Consider the following 18,455-nt stretch of genomic DNA (forward strand, 5'->3'; position numbering starts at 1 on the left):
AAAGAGACAGAGAAGGGAAAAGTATAATTAGGAGAAGGTAGAATTGAATTAGAGAAAAGGAAGGTGGTTCTGTGTGTGAGGATACCAAGTTAAAATGTGTATTTCCAGCAGTGGAGTGTTCTAGAAACCCTGGATCAGAGTCTCAGAGGAATGTTCAGCAGACTGTAGACTAATAAATAGACTTTATAATGAAGAGAAGGAAAGGCTACAAGTAAATGAGAATGGAAACCATCTTTTCAGTCTAAAGGAATCCTTGTCTTAATTTACCCTTTAACCCTTAGTAAAAAAAAAAAAAAGCACACCCATTTCCTAATCTCATGACCTAATGAACACTTGGTGCAACACTTAATTAGTATCTATATTTTAATTTGCATTTGTTCGTTTTTTAAAAAAGTATTTCAACATTTTAGTGAATTTCACTCTTCCTTGAGTTGGGCAGTTTTCCCTGAATAAAATACCGCAAGTGAATTATTCCCATAAGCCTCTACCTTCATTCTTTTATATTCATAATCCATATTTACTTTGAAAATCATCCCCAGAATCAAATGACTGAGCCCAATTTCAAACAAAACTTTGTATTTGATCTGTATGAACACAGATTTGGGCACTCTCCTTAATAGGTGTCTCAATTTAACTGCAATTGTATTCCATTTGGAATCTCTCTGGGGCACGTGTGGCATTTTGTTAAGACTTCTGGCAGCACAGGTGCTTATAGTTCAGTTGGTAATACATACTTCTTGATGGAGGAGTTCAGAGAGACTCTATTTAATTGTACTTTCTGCTGCTTGCTGCTCTGTACAAAAGAGCCAAGTAGAGAAGGTTCATCTTTTCCTCTCTGAGGTGTTGATTTGCATATTTAAACATTCTGTGCATGCTCTCCTAGTTGCAGCTCAGTGGCTAATGTTTAAGCATATATTTGCATTTGAAAAAAAGGTTGTGAAAAGAAGAAAATATACATTTGATCAAAGAAATGCTAACAAGAATTTAACAGAGCTTCAACTTTTCCATTCCTGTTCAAAGTATTGGTGTGACCTCTTGTCTAGGATTGGTTCCCAGTTCTGGGGACTTCATGTGGGAAACAATTGAATTCTATGTGTTTCAGAATCTTTATTTATCTAGGGATTGATTCCTGGGGACTTTGCTAATGGAGGTTTGGCATTAGTACATTGCTAGTGACCTAGTCCTCAGTATAAGGCCTCCACTAGCTGTTCTTTCTCCTCTAAGCCAAATAAGTGAGGTTTGACCAAGATAGGAAAGAACCCTTACAGGAAGGGGAGAAGAAAGGGAGGATTTTTTGCTTGTATGTTTGTTTTGTTTAATTTCGGTGGTAGTGATGAACATTCAAGATTAGACAGCTTTGGTCCAAAGGCAGCTGTGGACTTCCTGCCTTTCAAAGGCCACTCATGTGGTGGTTCCATGAGGTGAGACTGTGTGTTGGGCTCTAAATAGAAGTTAAAGCATACATATCCAGTCTTCCTCATTGATTCTGTGGCATTCATGTTCCAAATATGGCCTCTAAGAACCATACCTTCTGGAATTCATGCCTTTATGTGGTCCCCTCCCACAATCGGCCACAATGTATCTGACCTTGACTCACTTCAACCAACGGAATGTACTGGAAGTCATGCTGACCCTTAAGGCCCGGCTGCCTTCACTTTTGTACTTTTAGGAAATCTGAGCTGCCATGTAAGAATTCTAGTAGCTAGGTAGAGAGTCCATATGGAAAGACCTTGTGAAGGGGCCAAGTGGAGTGCAGAGGCCCTGAACTACATGTAAGGAAAGAGAAGGTTCAATCATCCTAGCATTCTACTTTACGCTCTCTCCAACTCCGTTCCCAGCTGTAATATGACTGCAGCTGCATGAGAGATGCTAAATGAGACTAGCAAAAGAGCTGCCCATCTGATCCCCCTCAATTCATATGAGGGATAATAAAATGGTTATTGTTTTAAATCCCTGGTGTTTGGGATGATTTATTATATAGCACAAGAGAACTAAATCAGTACCCTTCTCCCAGGCCTCTTGGCCTATGTCTCTCCTTCTCAACTCTTTCCTTGTATGTCATGAGTTGGTGAGAGGTGAAAGACTATTATATGACATTGGTTCTTGCCCCAGCTTTTAGACATTACACATCCATCTTTGGCCTTCTGTTGCCCTCTCCTTAAGAACCATATAGCCCTGATTAGCCCACCACTGTCTGATGCAGCCTGTCAAGTCCATAAGCTGAGTGTATGTTTGTTGGGTTTGGTTTGTTTTTTCACCAACTTGGTGAAATTCTTAGAGCTTTGAGGATAAATGATCTTAAATGCAAGCTATTAGAATCCTTCTTGGACATCAGTGATAAACTAGAACTCAAACATGTTTTGGATAATACAAAAAGAGAATGAAAAGTAACTACAAATATTTTTATTTGTCATTAAGACAACCAGAATTTTAAAATCTAATCCCCAACCTGCTTTTAATTTTAATTTTTTTTTTTTTTTTTTAGAAAAAGAGAGAGTATGTGTGCGGAGGGGCAGAGGGAGCAGGAGAGAGAGAGAATCTTAAGCAGGCTCCACCCCAGCTCAGACCAACACGGGGCTCAGTTTCACAACCCTGAAATATGACCCGAGTCGAAATCAAGAGTTGGATGCTTAACTGACTGAGCCACACAGCACCCCGCCTAAACTGCTTTTAATAACATTAGCTACCCTTTATTTATCACCCACTATGCACCATGCCTTCTATTTATTACTTCTAACCTTTATTCACAGTGACCCAGCCATGGGTCTTTTCTTTTTCTTCTGCAAACACACCATGCTCGTTCCTGCCTCAAGGTCTTTGTATACGCCTGTCTTTTGGACTGTACTGCAGTGAATGCCAGATCTTTTCTTGGTTGACCCCTTCTCTTGACTCTAGGTTCAGCCATAATTTCCTTTCTTTCAAGAAGCCTTCCGTAGCTACTGTATGTAAATTAACCTTCCCACTAGGCAATTCCTACCACATCTCCCTAGTTTACACTGTCATCGCATGTATCATTGTCTGAAATTTTCTCATTGATTCAGGGAATTGTCTTTTGTATCACCTCTTACCAGAGACTAAGATCTGTGGGTCATGAATATTGTCTGATTCTCTGCTATGTCCCCAGCAACCAGAACAATGCCTGGCATTAATGAATGAAGTAAGGAAGGAAGGAAATCTTACAACATATGTTCAGGGATGGTATTATTTACTTTTTTTTTTCCAGATGTGGAATTTAGGGGTGAAAGAGCTCATGTGACATGCTCAATGTCTTGTTACTTAAAGTAGATTACTTATCTGCTCTTTACCCTCTCCTGCTGTCCCCTCCAGGGCTTCCATGTGGTCAGGTTAGCAGATAAGCAACGCTGTTCAGCACAATCTTAGAAAGGGTCCAGGGAAGACCGACAGGCACAAGCTAGACAGAGTAAACAGCTGCTCTCCTCCGCCAGAATCTCAAAGCAAGCTTTAGGAACATTTATCTGGTGCTTTGAACCTACACGTTTTGAGAAGTAAATGAGGGCTCTAATGCTTAATTCAATCCTCAAACATTACCAGCTCAACTCAATAGGTGTTAATGGTGTAATGGACTGATTTAACCAAAAATAGAATGTTACCCAAAAGTTGGAAATTAAGGTCAACCTCTGAGACTAAAAGTAGAGCTTAAGAAGAGAAGCTGCCCAAAGCAAGTACGTGCTGATGTATGGCTGAGAAGTTCTGTGAACACCCACCTTGCAGCAAGAATAAGACAGCAAGAATAAGGCATGGCTACACTGTCATTCGAAGTTGCACTATTTAATAGGAGATGAGAGGCAACTGGGAGTCTGGAAAAAGGAAACATCAATAATCAGAATTTGTCTCTGTCTTTCTAGTTTTGTGGAGGAAAAAAAAGCCACACAGAACAGAGACTTTGAATAGCAGCTATATCTCACTGGTGCAGATAGATGCACTGTGACACTTGACATTAGGTTCTTTCTATTAACTGTCCCCTTTATGGTACTACATTTGCAAACAAACTTCTAATTGCGATTTAGCTTTTCTAACAAGGTGACAAAAACATTCTGGGTCTCCTTGTTCACAATTATTAATTGTCTTTTGCATTGAAGTCGGAGTCTTAAATATCTGATTAGCATGATTTTATATAAGAGAGAATGATGGTTTCTAGGTATGTTCATAGATCTACGCTTAGACAACTCAAGATTATACTTTTGGACTCTTAAACTTGAAGGCTCACCTAAGTGCTGCCCCATAGTCCTTCCCTGAGCTGCCTCCCCGGATCTCTTGACACTATCTGCAGAAAGGTTCAATTCTACAACCACCGTACAGGCCTGGAACTATATCTATGTGGCAACCTACCAGCACTGGAGCAGGGATGCTCAGAATATTGGGGGAAGAAAACACCACGTAAGACCCAAGGTGGAGTAGGGTGAGGTAGAGGAGTCAAGGTTAATTTTTGTCTTCCTTTTTTTTTTTTTTTTTGACAGAGATTAAATAGAAAAAAAGAGGAGGACCCTACATTGTTAACTTATCCAAATTCTTAATTGAATCATAAGAAAAAAATTCATGTATGTCAATATATTTGAGTCAGTGATACAACAACTGAGGGAAGCAGTAAGACATGAGGGTCAACTCTACAGGTTAATTAATTTTTTCATCATTGCTTTTATTGATCTAAATGCTCTTCGTCTTTTCCAAGGAAATATCTATAATACGTTTTTGATCAATTGCACCCACTCATTTGTGATTTGAGCATTTCCCTGGGTGTGACCTAATACAGTAATAACTATAAACTTTTATGCAGATCCTCAAAATATAGAATAACTGTTCATCATTAAAAAAGTAGCTATACTTACCATGGGTATAGGGACATCTGTGATAAACCAGAAATTAGATTTTCATTTTAATGCTGTTGGCCTTTCAGAAGAAATACTTTACAAACTTAAAAATTTGTGTCAGCTCAACAGTCTCTCCATAGCCCAGAGTGCTAACGGATATCTTATGTCTAAAAAATGTGATTCTTTCTTTGGTTTTCCTGTTACCTGTAAAGAAGGTTCATTTTCAGTTTCTACATTTTTGTCTTACTTAGGAGGGGTTTATTGAACCTCCTCAAGACCACTTATTGGATAATACTTAGAAAAGCATAAATGAAAATTCACACATCTTATCTGGGCCTGTTATCTTCTTAAATGATCTATCCTGTCATTTTAATCTCCAGGAGACATTTTTAGTTTTGTAGATGCTCTTTGGTCCCCAAACCAACTCACAATCCTATTTCTCAATTTCAAAGCAGAGTATCTAACTAAGTACAGGTACATATTAAAGACGTATATTATCATATATATAAATATTAACCAGCACACCATTATTATAAATATTTCCTTTTTCATAAATCTTCTAACATTTTTAGCTCAAGATGTATTCACTAATAGATACAAATAGAATTTTAACAAATTGAAGAACTTTGGTCATAGGTATTTAATAAGGTCATAGGTATTTAATAAGCATGGGGTACTATTAACCTATCTTACTCTTAATTTTAGAAAATAACTGATTTTAAACTGAAGCATGAAGAATAAAAATTCTCCTAAAAACAAGCCGTTTTTAGTATTTTTCTTATAAGGGATATATGTTCATACATCGAATAGCAAAACACAATTATAAATATTTCTAGCCTTATATTCACAGAAATGGATATTCACTACCGTTTTCAGGATCTACGGGCATTGATTAAAAGAAGTTTGCATACGCAACTTATTCACATTGCTTTATTTTTGTTATTGTTGTTGGTATTATTCAGTTCACAAAAAATGTATTTCAAGTCATCATATCCTTGCATTTAACCAGCAAAAGAGTAATCTGGAAAGAAAACATTTACAAACTGGACACATACCCTGTTTATTTTCTCTGAAAATTGCACTCCATAAAGCAAGTCCATTTTAAACCTTTCCCAATATTATACAAAAATATTCTTATGCAAGTAATAAATTTATCTTTAAACATCCAACTTTTTGAAATTTAAAGCAGTCACACCAAAAGTTATCATTGTTAATTTTTCATCTAAACATAGAACACTTTGTGCTTATACAAACTGCTGTTATCATGTGCTCATATACTCATTACATGGATCTGGCAAATATACTTTGCCATTATGCATTAAATTATGTAAAAAAGTATAATCAGTGCAGAACTTGCCTATTTTTAAACAATGTTCTTTAACCATCCTCATCTATATTTGTTTATATATATAATTTCTTTTTGGAAAAAATTTAAGGCAAGTGCAATCAAAATTACAAAATCACTATCTCTATTGCTAACATATGCAGCATTCATATTTAGTGAGTGATCTTCTTCCCTCTTAAAATGAAAGTACAAAATGCTAAGTATGTTATACTTGCTACAGTCGGTTATGTGACCTTACCTATAAGCCATAGTTAAAATCTTTAGAGATATCAACATAAATGTGTACTTTTCTAATGCTACACCAGCAGGAATCTCTGCTACCCCTTCCTATAATAACTTATCACATGTCCAGTTTTCTCACGAAAATACACAGCAAGTTATTCAAATGCCCATTTTGAAGATGACTGTAAATACGAGTTCGCCTCATGGCACAGAATACGTAAGGTGCAGTACTCATAAGCTTGTCAGTTGTAAATTTACTTAACTCTATTGTGTTTCTATCTCACTTCAGTGATGGCATGGATTCTGTAAAGTAAGAAAACTAAAAAAAAATGTTTTTATCAGTAACTGTATTTCTCAAGTTAGGCTTTGCTGAAGACATGTTATTTGCTAAGGACATAATTTAAATGGAATCTGAAAAAATAAGTTATTTCACAGCCCTGAAAAAATAAAATCGACTAAAAGATAGGAAACCCATGGTAATAACTTTGATGCTTTCACAGGCTTTTCTTATGATAGTTGTTGAGTGCAATACCTCCCCCATTTTTTATAAATAAATAATTCATAGCTACAACGTAATGGAAAAGTAGGAAATGGAAACAATCACAGAATTCTGCAAAAAGCAAGAACGAGCTCTCTCCTTTAAGATAAAATGCATGTCCTTAAAGAAAAGTTAGTTGAACAGAAACCTGGGTGTTTATATTTAGCCTGTGCAAAAACAATTCACTGAGTAATTTCCTGATGGAGGGCATTATCTTGGGAACTCATAGAACTGTTTATTTAATGTAGGGCATATATTGATTGAATTTATTTAAATGTATAGTTAGTGTGTGTTTTTAATTAGAGTGTGCAGACATTGCACATGCATACACACATGTACATTAATTTAACACACTAAATGCTTCATGTTTCCAACGTTGACTGTTTTGAGCTGTCGTCCAGATTGCATTCTGAAAATAAATCAGGCTCACTCGGTATACTGTCTTTTGCATTTTAGTGTTGAAATTTAGAGAGGCTGTATTGCACTCAGTAGATTTCTACCACCAAATATTATTTTTGGATGTTCTAGTTTTATAAACCACAAATGGTAAAAGGTCCTATAGTGGCTGTGGAAGTCAAGTCACCAGGATATGGGTGGAAAAAGTTAAATGAATTTTCTAGAAACTCTTTCATGTGGGTATTCCACAAGTAATGTATAAGAACAGTTTTTCTTAACTAGCAGGAACCATGTCCCTGACATATGTACTTAGGATCAGTGACATGATTAGTTCATGAGAATTAGACATCATCAAATAGGACATTCTTTTCAAGAAACAGAAGCTACAAACGTCATCACTGGTCGTCATTCCTGGTATAACAAGGGACATAAAGGTCAATATTAGCCTGGTGAGATGAATATATGTGGCCAAAAATACATTGTCAGTATAAATGATTGAGGTTTGAAATTAAGGACCGATTGGTTTGTCACTGTTGTATAGGTTGTCATTTTGTTGAAATAATACAAGATGGTGCATTTAACTTATCATCTCACAAAGAATTAACTAAATTTATGGGCACTGCATGAATACAGTCTTAGATTTTACATTATTCACTAGAATAGGGTTCACCAAATAACATGATCATAAAAATTTTCAAGGGTTCAATTATTTTGGAGGATGAGCCAGTTATTTGTGCTTTTAACATATACTATAGGTGATTCTTATGCTAAAGGATTTTTGGAAAAGTCTTCATTAGAGGTCATCTTTCAGTGAACTCATTGTTAACATGAGGAAAAATAATTCTTCATTAAATCCAACTAATTAAACAAATTTGGTATCAATATCTTTATTTTCACAATCAATATCTTTGGTATCCCTAATTTTCCTTTTTTTCTTCCTTAATAGAAACAGAAGTGACAATAGACATAAATTCTCTAAGATTTTTATTTTTTATTAACACTTAACTATTTTTTAATTAACACAACTATTCATTATTTCACTTTTGTTCTATGAGGGGGCATTTTTTTGAAGTCATGTATTTCATGAAAAAGTTTACTAGTTCTTTTTTTCTCCCTTCCTTTTGAGATATTCTCAAATGAAGTATAACTGTCTATATAGAGTTCAGTTTTTTTCTCAGGACATCTTCATTGTGAATGCTGATGAACAAAGTCGGTTAAATTATCAAAAAAGGATGACCCAGTTTAGGGTGACATTCATCCGCTGCAAACTTTGATTTTATATTCCAAAGAGTGACAGCAGTTGTAATGACAGAAATAACAACTCCTACACTTGTGTTTCTCAAAGAGTTGTCTGTAGGCCTTCACATTAGAATCACCTGGGAAGCTTGTTCCATAAAGAGATTTCGGGCCCCACTCCAACACTATCAGATTTAAATCTGAATAACCATTTTTAACAAACTTTCCAGGCAATTCTTCTGAAGCGTAAAATTTGAGACCCTGAAGTCCTGCTCCTCCAGTTTTTTGTTTTTTTTTTTTAATAGAATCACCTGGAAAGTTTGTTCAAAACAAAACAAAAGAAAATAAAACAAAAACACAATAACATAGCAACTAACAATGGGGACAAACCCCTGACTGGTTTAATTTGAATCTCTGGGACTCTTTAAATCTTCCCAGGTGATTGTAATTGCACCCAGGTCTGAGAACCATGACAAGCCGGCTCATTGGAAGAATTCTCTGAACCAAGGATTTCACCCTTGGCCAAAGGGTGTGATTTCTGTCGCAGAAACATACCCAAATCTCAATTTCTATTCATACCTTATAATGTTTAGCAATCAATTTCACCTTTTACTGAGGAAAAGCATGCTGAGACCATTTAAGAAAGGATTTTAATTCAGATATCAGTTTTCAAGTTCATAATTATAATATAAATGGTTCTTTATTGCCAAGGACAATTAAAGAACTGAGATATTTCATCGCTTAATTTAAACCAGCTATGGAGTCTTCTAATCTTAAAGTTCTGGCTGCCATTTTTGTAGGTTTTTGGCATATTCTTCTGCTGTTTGGGGGGATGTTTCATCCTTTATCACTTTTCTCCCCCAGAAGTTAGATATTTGACTATCTTGGCAATTTTTCCTAATCCAGTCATTCATGAAGGCTCTTTTTTTTTCATTCATGAAGGATCTTGATGATTTTTGCCATTTATCATCTTTCCTAGATTATTAATTACCTATGTTTTTATTTAAATCATGTAGTTATATATCATTCTGCCATATAAACAGAACTAGAAATAGTACCCATCAAGTTTGATGTACTACTTAAGTTTTTTTAATTCTTAACACATGTTCAATCAAATACATAACCATTCCAATAAAAACCTCTCTCTGTGTACCATCTAAAACCAATTGACATCTCACTGTGATAAAAATGTCTAATTTAGGCAAACATTGGCTAAACTATTGGTCAAATTTCCATGTTCTCTATTCCTCAGAGCTTCATCCTGCCCTCCCCCCACACATCAGTATCACTGGGCATTAAACATTGATTGATCAAGGATTTTGTCTGACTTACTCTTACAGACCATATATAAGTATGTAAGTAGGTTGTGACTGTTTTAATTCTCTGAATATTTGCCTCGGCCTCTGTTTCTATTTTTTTCTGTAAACGTAGAACTGCTATCAATTAGGAATCTTCTAGAAATAAGTTAAGATGCTCCACGGGTATCAGTCTTTTAACCCCTTGTCAATAGTATGAGCGAAATTGAAAATTCCTGAGAATTTAAATGTGTATGTGTAAGGTGCACACATGGTCCCAAATATTCTTCAACTATAGAGTTTTTTTCTCCTGATACTTTTAATAATGGGTCAGGTCCTAGGACTTACACTTTGCAATACGATATAGGAATTATACACTAAGTCGTAATCCATATAACATCTTACTTTTTCAGTAGAAGCTATTTTTCACATTGAAAAACCCTACTGAGCTAGAAATGACTTTATGAAATTTTAAATATATTAATTGCTTTGAAGTCCAACCTGAAATAACCTTACGGGTTTTTTTTAGAAATGTTACTTTCCATTTTCATGATGATTTGTCTTGGCGTCATCTTTGACTAGTGTTTCCTAAAAGGCTGTCCTAAGGTAGGAATTCTGCCTAAACAGCCCGTTCATTCTAAGAGGCTTCTGGTTGGTCCCTTGTTACATTTGGGATGGAAAGATTTACCACCATTCCCCTCCCCCCAAATAAAGAAATTATAGGTTTACTTATTTTTAACATAAAATAAAAAGTAAGGCCAAAAACATTTCTCTTTAGGAATGACTGTGCACTCTAAGTAAGTGTAGACAGAGTAGAGAAATAAGATGATTAAAGAGCTTGGTCACTTTAAAATATTACCTGAGGGGACTGTATTTTAAGGTTGTTATGTGAGTAGTACCTTAAAAAGAAAGGAATAAAATACCTGGGGAACAAGAAGTAAGGAAGAGAAACAGCAAAGAGGACTTACGTGCTATAATTCCTTTCCTTTCTGTTTCTCCAAGAAAGTTATGAAATAGATGAAGGAAAAATGCAGAGTTTAACCTTGGAGCAATCATTAATGTGATAATAACTTTTAAAGGATCAAGTTTGTGATTCAAATCTTTCCATAATCCAAGAGTGAAGAACGGAAGAGGGACTGTAAATGAGCTTGATTTTTTTTTTAAAGCAAGGTTTTCTTTTTGTTCAGCCCATTGGCCATTTCTTAAATCCCTTCTTCATAATCATAATAGGAATTAAGTCTAAGAATTATATGCTTATAGAGACATAAACAGAGAGGGAAAGAAAAGTTTAACAAGAGTTATTCAAATTAACGAAGGTACTTACATCTGTTCCAACAACACATTATTTAATTTATTTTCATCTATAATCAGGTAGAAACCAGAAGAAACATTTGTAGCTTAATAAATAATTTAATTTCTTGAATTTCTATGTAACATATAAATTTATTTTTACAGGATATATAGAGAGCATACTCATAGAGAGCAACAGACTTATGAAACGACTATAAAACACAAATTATAATTCAAGTTTAAAATTTCTCATTTTTACACTTGTATTTGTCTATTTTCCTATTGCTAGTCAAAGCAAAACCAAATATATAATTGTAAGTATTCTAAGAAAAAAAAGAGCGCCTCCATCACCTACGCGTGAGTTACATACATTCTAGATTGTACAAAATCAAAGAGGGTAGGCAAAACTAAAGGGAAACACTACGTAAAATGCACTTTTTTACTGACTGTTGAACATATCTGAGAGTGTCTGAGCTTAAAATTTGACTTGAACACCAGCATAGGAAAATGATGAAATTCACTTTCCTACTTGGGTTCCCTCAAACTCTGAAAATGAAACAGTTTTTACAATTCAATAGCAGATTATATGAACATATCTCCACGACTTTGGTGGAAAGAACACACTAAAAATTCTAGTTACCAGGAGCATATGCTGCAAGGAATTTGGACAAGTGTCCATGTATCCTAACATTAAAGATGTCTTCATCCCAGGTGAGAATTAACCTAAAACACTCACATCTGATCTCCCCAAATTTAGTCTCTCATTGACTAGTAAGGATAGATCCAAATTACTTTGCCACATGTTCATGCACTATGTAATATGTCATTTTACATTAAATCTTTTTTTTAATGACCAGCATGCCCTTTGAAACTTAAGGTTATCTGGACTATGAAGATTGAAATTTACAACAACATCAATATTACACATAAGAATCTCAAGTTTATGTGCAGTTCTTCGGTTTCTATTCATTTAGTAGTGGAGGGAACACAGTGTAATGATTTCAAGTGACTGCCTGCTTGTTAAGAAAGAATACTTTTCAGGCGTGTAGATCCTGGGGGATGTATCAGTGAAGGTAGTGAATGGTAGTAAAACAACGGTGCCTGATTTTACTCAATTCAATGAAATAGGAATTTGTCAGTGGACACAGAGACTACTCAAGAGAAATATTTAAAGGACAGGAGGAAGATTTTCTTTTTATAGATATTACATGTCTGTAATAGAGAAATGTTTTGTATTCTGAGCCTGGAAAAAGAAATGATACCTGATGGAAGATGAGAACTGAGTCTCTTCTTCTCAGTTTGGTCTTCTCTATGCATGTGACTGAAGCTTAAGGATGAAAAGACCTGAGATTAGGACAGGGATGAACTCGTCATTGTCATCCTTGTCTTTACTGAAACTCAGTCAGGCCTTATAGTTCCTTGTAACAGTATCTTAATTATTAACATAGCACAAACTTTCACCTTGCTGCCAGTCATGAGTAAAAAATAAAACTAAATAACCACAATCTCACTTCAGTTGATGTCTTAAAGTTCTTCGCACTACTCCAAAGGCATATCATCAATCCTGAAACTGGCAAAAGCACAATTGCCGAAAATCAAGTGTATAACCAATTCTAAATCTTGGCACAAGAAAATGAAGTCTTTCTGAAAAAACATGTCAAGTGGTTGTTTCTTTTACTCCTGTACCAGATTATTTCTTCTTAGTTTTCTGGTGGGAAATCTGATTAAACCCCAGTCATAAAGAAGTTTCATGAAATAAGGCATCATGCCAAGCCATACGTCATTCACATTCCTCCAAGACTATCTTGCATAAACTAAGAAATGAGTAAACTAGCAGAGTGTTTGTTAAGAGTCAATTATCATTTCTCTGGGCCCGAATTACTTGCCATCCCAATTTTTTCCTCACTATAAACCAAGTCTCCCACAAAGTCCGGTCATATTGGAAGAGGAGTTTCGTCTGTTTGCTAAAAGAACGATAATCATTCCTTGAATTTTCATGAATGACGGTAAGGAATAATGGGCCTAACAATGCTGGCAAGATATGTGCTTTATGTGAATGTCAGCTTCTGAGAATATGGCGTAAATCCAAACATCAATAGCTTTTCAGGTGATGGATGTTTTTGAGACTCACAACCAGGAAAACGGTTTTGCACACATTCACAGTGTTTTTTCACATTCACATTTTTGTCTGGAATTTCAAGGACTTCATTATTTCCTTCAGTCCTTTTTATATAGACTCAAAGTGTCCTTGAACCCAAGTTTAAGGATAATCAAAATTTGACTGTTAACTGCTTTCTTTGCTCAGAACAGTCCTGTAGGAAGGGCTCAGGATAAGGTGAAGAATAGCTCTGCTTCCACTGACAAGCTTCCTCTTAGGGAAGTTCGTTGTATCATCAGGTCTTTGTAATAACTGTAATATACTGTTAAAAACTGTGTTCAGTGATAGGGAGTATGTGCCTATAGGTGGTATTTCTGACACATTTGATAATATATCACCTCTCTTGATCAACTACACAATGATGGGAATAATGACCAAGCACATTCAGATCAGAGACAATAAGGGATTTCCCTGTTCGGTGCCTGTGCATTCTCTTATTCCGTTCATTCATGTCACTTGCACACCGATGATCTCCTTTGAATCTCACTAAGCTTTCTTCTGAGACTAATGACACACTTAAACTAAATAGAGAAAAGAAAGAAATGAAGCAGAAGATTAAAAAAATACTTCTTGGAAAAAGGAGAACTAGGGTATCATTCAAGAACCAAAGAATAATTTATAAATATATGAATTCATGTTTTCCTAGAAATGGTGGTCTTAATTTACATACATGGTATCTGTCAAAGTTAATGACTATTCTAGGATAAACAAAACTCACTTGGAGTTCAGAGGTTGGCTCTGAGTTAATATTTGCTCTTGTTACAAAATGCTAAGTAGTAATGAAATAAGGAAGAAGCCAGTGTCTAGATATTTAAGATTAAGCTGATAGGGTTCAAATACATAGGTTATGAAGAAAGTAATAAACACAAAATGATTGACGGCTTGAACAATCAGGTGTTCAGCTATTGAAATATAATAGGTTCAGGTCTCTTAACTCATTGTGTTTTAGATTTAATTCACAGAATTGATCTAAACTTAAATCAGCTGGCTGCATAAGATACAAATTTCTTCCTTGCTCATAGGAAACCTAAAGAATGGATTACAAATTAAATAATCAAGGATTTGAGCACCAGTATACAGGGTAGGACGCTCATAGGCAGCAAGGAGAGGTTACATTAAAGAACCAGATGGACTTTGAATCCATAACATGTCACTCAGAGCCCAAGCAGTGAATGATGAACAACAGGCAATAGCCAACATCACACATGTCCAAGTTTAGAAGCCCATTCTCCCCCTCAGCCGGGCTAACATATTCACACTTTCAACTGTGTTTCTACAGCTAGAATATTCTTATCCCCCACAGCCCCCACCGAAAAAAGAGAAGGATGAAACCTAAGCACTAGGGAAAATACATTTTTTCTCTTTTTATTGTGAGTTCTAACATAACTTTTGTTAAACATAGAGCACGTGAACACATGACAGTTTCCTTCATTTGTTCTCACATGGAGCTGATAGAGGAATACTTGGGAGGAATGTTTCTAAAGCCATAGATAGCTTCTATTCCATTTATTTTCTCTTTTTTAAAAAAAATATGACAAAGCATTAGAGGAAAAAAAGTTTCTTAAATTGTGAGAATATCAAATATTACCCATCAATCCCTGAATCATGCTATTCAAAGTGCTTAAATCTACACTAAAAATAGAACAAAAAAATATACTCCCAATGCAGTTAAATTAACACCTATGGATGCCTAAAATATGACTGTGGTCTGATTACTTCCTCTACACACTTCCATCGTGCACTTGAAAAAAATAAAAAATAAAAAAAAAAAGAAATAAATCAGGCCATTGCCATGTTTACAGTTTTCTGAGCACTGGGGGAGGCTGGAATCCAGTCCAGTGAGATTCACTGCCACCAGTCCCTGACAGGTGTCCATAGTACAAAGTAAACAATGGCCTTCTTGGATTCTGAAAATAACCCAATGTGCAAGGCTGACAAAGTTTATGTGTCCTTGCAGCTTCAGTTCTGGTTTGTGAAAATGTGACACAGGTCCGAGGGGAGCATGGGAATAAAGAACAGATTGTAGAGAAGGACCCCAGGTGACTTGTCAGGGAAATAAACAGTTTTTAAGCAAATAAAAATCACTGCACATCCCAAGGCTCCTTTACTTTGTCACACAAATACCAAGACCTTTGCATTGTTGCAAAATTCTTATGTTCATCTCGTACATTTGCAATTCAATCTTACCCTCCCAAATGAACTCTTTTGAAGTTTGCACTTTTTTTGTGTGTGTGTGGCCAAACTCACACCTTTAGTATTGTGACCCAAACTGTAGAATTGTTTTCTTGTTATATGGTGGTAGGAATAAACTGAACATACGACAGTCACGACACAAGCCCACAGGCGATGACTGGCATGGAAGTTCCTACAAGGAATCACTACAGGAATGTATAAGTTCTATATCAGTGTTTTCATCACATTGATTTTTTTTTAACTAAAAGCTACGTAGGTAATATTTCCCTTTAACAATTCCACCCTCCGCAAGTTCCTTGATGACTGATTTTGCATCATCTTCAACATGAATATGTATTAGCTGCTTATGCCATTAATTTCAAACATAAAGCTAAATGGTAAGGGATGAATTTCCTGGGAGCATCAGCTTTCTGTTTCTGAAAGATAGAATTACACAGTTAAAATAAAACGAATTATTTATACAGTAAAATTATTTTAAACACTTTCTCATCTAATTTAAAAACTATCTTGTGTAAATAATGTTTATTTTGAAAATATTGATTTCTGTTGGTACTCATGTTTGACCTCCTGAGTTCTTATACAAACACTTCGATGTTAATAAGTGTTGCTTATGTTCACAAACTGAAACCGAACACTTGATTCTGAATGTAGTGTTGAAAATTAAATACAGTGAATTAACATTTAAATACAAGGGGATCCCATAATAAGTTTCACAGATTTGTTCTGACTCTTTAGAAAATAACATTTCGTATAATACAAGGTGACATACATATTTGATGACACATCCTGTCCTTCCCTTTGGTTTGGAAGCCTTCAATGTAAATTTCATTTCGACTTGTGTTGATTCACCCTTTTGAGTTAACTTGCCTGGCATTTGCACATAATCTCATTTGCAGAAAAATTATAGAGGGAAAAAGAGGAAGTAGAATATTAAACAAAAACAGCCACAAACACATTCATGCCTTTCCAGGAAGTGATCAAATATAGGGCTTGATTTTTTTTTTTGTTTTTTTGTTTTTGTTTTTTTTTTTTTTTTTTTTGTTTTTTTTTGTTTTTTGTTTCTTTTGTTGTGTGTGTGTGTTTTATATATATATATATATTTATATAAGGGTACATCAACTCATTTAAAAAACAGAAACAACACTCTCTCCCCATTTTCATGCCCTTGATCTTCTCTTCTTAGCACTCTGTAGTGGTCACTGTCAAGTGACTAGCACACTTCTGGGTCTGGAGTGTATTCTGACGAGCAGTGAATTAAATGTTAAGACAGTTAGACCCACCCCCACCCCTCCTCAGAGTTTACACATCATGCCGCCATTAGAAGGGTAGAGGTGGGGAATGAGGTGGGACAAGGAAGAGATTCAGGGCTCTGATTGGCGGGGCCCTCCTATGAACAAGTGTTCTTCTCATCTTTTTTTTTTCCCAAATGGCAATGCTGGCATTCGTTGCACTGCTCTCTGAAGGCCCACATGGCCCTGCTGATCCTAGGCAGAACCCAAGAGAGGATCCGGTGCTCCTTGTCCCATCGGATAGATTTGTCCAAGCACCCCAAGGAAATGTTAAAAGCAAAACAAAATCAAGAAAAGAAAATAAAACCCATTCTAAAACTAAACTAATGAAGCAAAAAAGGGATTTCTATCTACACATAAGTCTCTTCTTTAAAAAAATGTAAATTTACAAATTCCAATGACATATAAAACAAAGTCAAAAAATGTAATGGTAAGAGACATGGTAAAACAGGAAGACACTGATGCTACAAAGAAATTGCCAAAAACATATGTACAAGACCCTGTTTTTCCTCGTGTTCTAGAGATTGTAATGCATGTTTTTAACAGCAGCAGTCGAGGATTTAGTTCCAGGCACTGGACTGCAGACTCCACTCAAGCTCCCAGGGACAGGTTGTCCCTTGCTTTTCTGTCACCAAATCACACTGGATATACTGGTCTCCCTTGGCAACAGCGGCAGGATGGCACTGTTTGTGTGGGCCTCATCTGGATTCTGCTCCCTGCTCGATTTTGTCTGTGGCCGCTGCCCGTTGATGAGTGTCATAGGGATGTTACAATAGGTATGCTGATTTCCTATGGAGGTAAGAGGCAGGGTGCCGGTAGGAGGTACGTCATACTCGTAGCTTCGGTAGTAGTGTTTCTGACGCATTTGTGAATGGTACGTGTTGTGAAAGGTGGAACGGAGATCTGGATGGGCAGTGGCTAGAGCTGTGGAGGTGGCCGCAGCCATGGAAATGGCCGAGACAGTCTGCAGCTCCCCAAAAGGCCCCTGCTCGCTAACATCTAAAGCCTGCTCGTGTGTAATGGGTTCTATCCTCTTAAAAGGCATTTCATATTGTAAACGTTTCCAGAACTTAGAGTTCAACTTGTTGCATTTTGGTCCATGCCACTTAATAACCGTCAGGAGCTTGATGGTGTGCTTGAGGGCTTCCACCTCCTGGTAGTTCATAATTCCTCGTAGTTCACTGCATTCGATCAGTATCACTTTAATTTCTCCAGTTACAAGCATGTTTCGAAGTCTGGTCTCCAGCTCAAAGATGCTCCAGCCCCTTCTGACTACATAATTTGGGGTCATGACAATAATCAGCCTCTTGCTTTGATCTACACACCTTGCCACATCTTCAATGTATGCTACAAAAGAGAAAAGAGTTGATCAGAATGACTGGATCAAACATCTGGTCCCGAAAGCCCCAGTAGCTTCTCTTTCACACATCACATGAGAATTGTTGCTTGCTGGGTAATACCTCAGAAGTTGAAAATAACCAATGACCACAGTGAATAGAGTATGGGCTCTTGCTTTTCTCAATACTAGAAATATTTTTCCTAGGTACAAATCTCGCGCTTGTTTGTTCAAATGTCAAGACTCATAGAAGGAGATGCTTTATAGAATAATGGAACTAGCTTCTCAGGAGTTCAAAAATTAAGTTTCATATAAACACATAATGACA

The 18,455-nt window shown here is 36.1% G+C and overlaps 1 protein-coding gene across 1 annotated transcript in view; it reads right to left on the reverse strand.

Moving 5' to 3' along the window:
• Window positions 1-5,741: 5,741 nt before the first annotated feature.
• Window positions 5,742-18,455, reverse strand: part of IL1RAPL1 (interleukin 1 receptor accessory protein like 1) — a 1,256,301-nt gene continuing 1,243,587 nt past the window's right edge. The window contains exon 12 of the mRNA XM_072818101.1: window positions 5,742-18,138. Within this exon, the coding sequence (XP_072674202.1) occupies window positions 17,420-18,138 (719 nt within the window). The 3' untranslated portion in view covers window positions 5,742-17,419. The remainder of the gene's footprint in view (window positions 18,139-18,455) is intronic.

Source organism: Canis lupus, chromosome X, assembly GCF_048164855.1.
Source record: "Canis lupus baileyi chromosome X, mCanLup2.hap1, whole genome shotgun sequence".
Taxonomy (NCBI): Eukaryota; Metazoa; Chordata; class Mammalia; order Carnivora; family Canidae; genus Canis; species Canis lupus.